The following is a 1543-nucleotide window of genomic DNA, read 5'->3' as shown; positions in this document are numbered from 1 at the left end:
ATGATCACAAAAAGCAAACAAGCAAGTCAGCACGCCGCAGACTTACGAGAGACGTTCCTTACCCTTCGAAAGCACCAAATGAAACTCAATCCTGACAAGTGTGTGTTCGGAGTTACCGGAGGGAAATGCCTGGGCTTCCTGGTAGACGAGCGAGGCATTGAGGCAAATCCCGATAAAATCCGGGCTATACAAAACATGAGATCTCCCACCTCAGTAAAAGAAGTACAAAAGCTCACGGGGTGCCTGGCTGCTCTTGGAAGATTTCTTTCCAAGTCCGCGGATAAATGTTTACCCTTCTTTAAAACAATAAAACAACAGAAGTTCGAGTGGACAGCAGAAGCAGAAGAGTCCTTCCGCCAACTTAAAGAGCACCTGTCCACCTTGCCAAAACTAGTTTCGCCCATCAAAGGGGAGAAGCTAGTCCTATATGTCTCTGTCTCCGAATATTCGTTATCCGGAGTACTGGTTGCGGAAAGAGAAAAGAAACAGCTTCCTATATACTACATAAGTCATGCATTCCGTGGCTCGGAGGGAAACTACGGTGAAGTCGAAAAAGTCATATTCGCAATCATCATGGCAAGCAGGAAATTGAAGCCCTACTTTCAATCCCACCAGATCATCGTCCGGACTGATCAACCTTTGAAAAAGATTCTGGAAGGAAAAAACAAATCAAGCCGCGTCACAGATTGGGCAAACCAGCTGGCGGATTTCGGCATCGAATATGAGCCTCGAACGGCAATCAAAGCCCAAGCTCTGGCTGACTTCATTGCTGAAAGCACTCTCCCCTATCATCCTGAACCCAATCAGGAATGGAAGTTGTATGTAGATGGGTCCTCTACCCAATCAGCAAGTGGTGCTGGACTCCTCATTGTGTCTTCCGCCGGGGTCCGTATGGAAAGGGCGGTCAGGTTTGAGTTCGCAGCATCCAACAACGAAGCCGAATATGAAGCATTATTGATGGGACTGAGAATTTGCTACGAAACGGGAGCCAAAAAATTATCCGCCTTCTCCGACTCCCAATTGATTGTTGGACAAGTGAACGGGAATTTGTTCAAAAATTCGACAAGTTCACGTTGGAGCACATTCCAAGATCCCAGAACGCCCAAGCTGATTCCTTGGCCAAGCTTGCCAGCTCAGCAGAAACATCCGCGGCTCGAGATATAATCTGGGAAGTACTTCCTAACCCCAGCATCAACTTCATGGTCGATACCATCGACAGATCAGAAACATGGGTGGAGCCATACATCGAATATTTGCGGAGTCAGACACTTCCCCAAGATGAATGTCAGGCCAAAATGCTCCGGAAGAAAGCCAGATGGTTCGAATTCCACGAAGGAACGCTCTACAAGAAGTCATATACACACCCCCTCCTGAAATGCGTATCCCCTGAAGAAGGAAACTATATCCTCCGCGAAATACACGAAGGGGGATGCGGTATACACCAAGGAGTACGGACTGTCATTGGGAAAGTCCTTAGAAGTGGATATTATTGGCCCTCACTCCGAGAAGACGCGGAGTATTTGATCAAAAGATGTCCTGAATG

At 47.4% G+C, this 1543-nt stretch overlaps 1 protein-coding gene across 1 annotated transcript; it reads left to right on the top strand.

Annotated features, from left to right (window-relative positions):
- On the top strand, positions 1-1164 carry LOC130801774 (uncharacterized). The gene is made up of 2 exons (XM_057665651.1): positions 1-286; positions 827-1164. The coding sequence occupies exons 1-2, from the start codon at positions 1-3 to the stop codon at positions 1162-1164; spliced, it is 624 nt and encodes a 207-aa protein (XP_057521634.1).
- The last annotated feature ends 379 nt before the right edge of the window (positions 1165-1543 follow it).

The sequence above is a fragment of the Amaranthus tricolor genome, chromosome 15, assembly GCF_026212465.1.
Source record: "Amaranthus tricolor cultivar Red isolate AtriRed21 chromosome 15, ASM2621246v1, whole genome shotgun sequence".
NCBI classification, from domain to species: Eukaryota; Viridiplantae; Streptophyta; class Magnoliopsida; order Caryophyllales; family Amaranthaceae; genus Amaranthus; species Amaranthus tricolor.
The sequence above is the reverse complement of the archived record's forward strand: the minus strand, read 5'-3'. Positions and strand labels throughout refer to the sequence as shown.

Bases quoted from the DNA above. Each gene is read 5' to 3' on its own strand.
- LOC130801774 (XM_057665651.1), top strand. From the start codon at position 1: ATGATCACAAAAAGCAAACAAGCAAGTCAGCACGCCGCAGACTTACGA. The intron at 287-826 runs GTTTACCCTTCT...AGTTGTATGTAG, and splicing joins TTCCAAGTCCGCGGATAAAT to ATGGGTCCTCTACCCAATCA.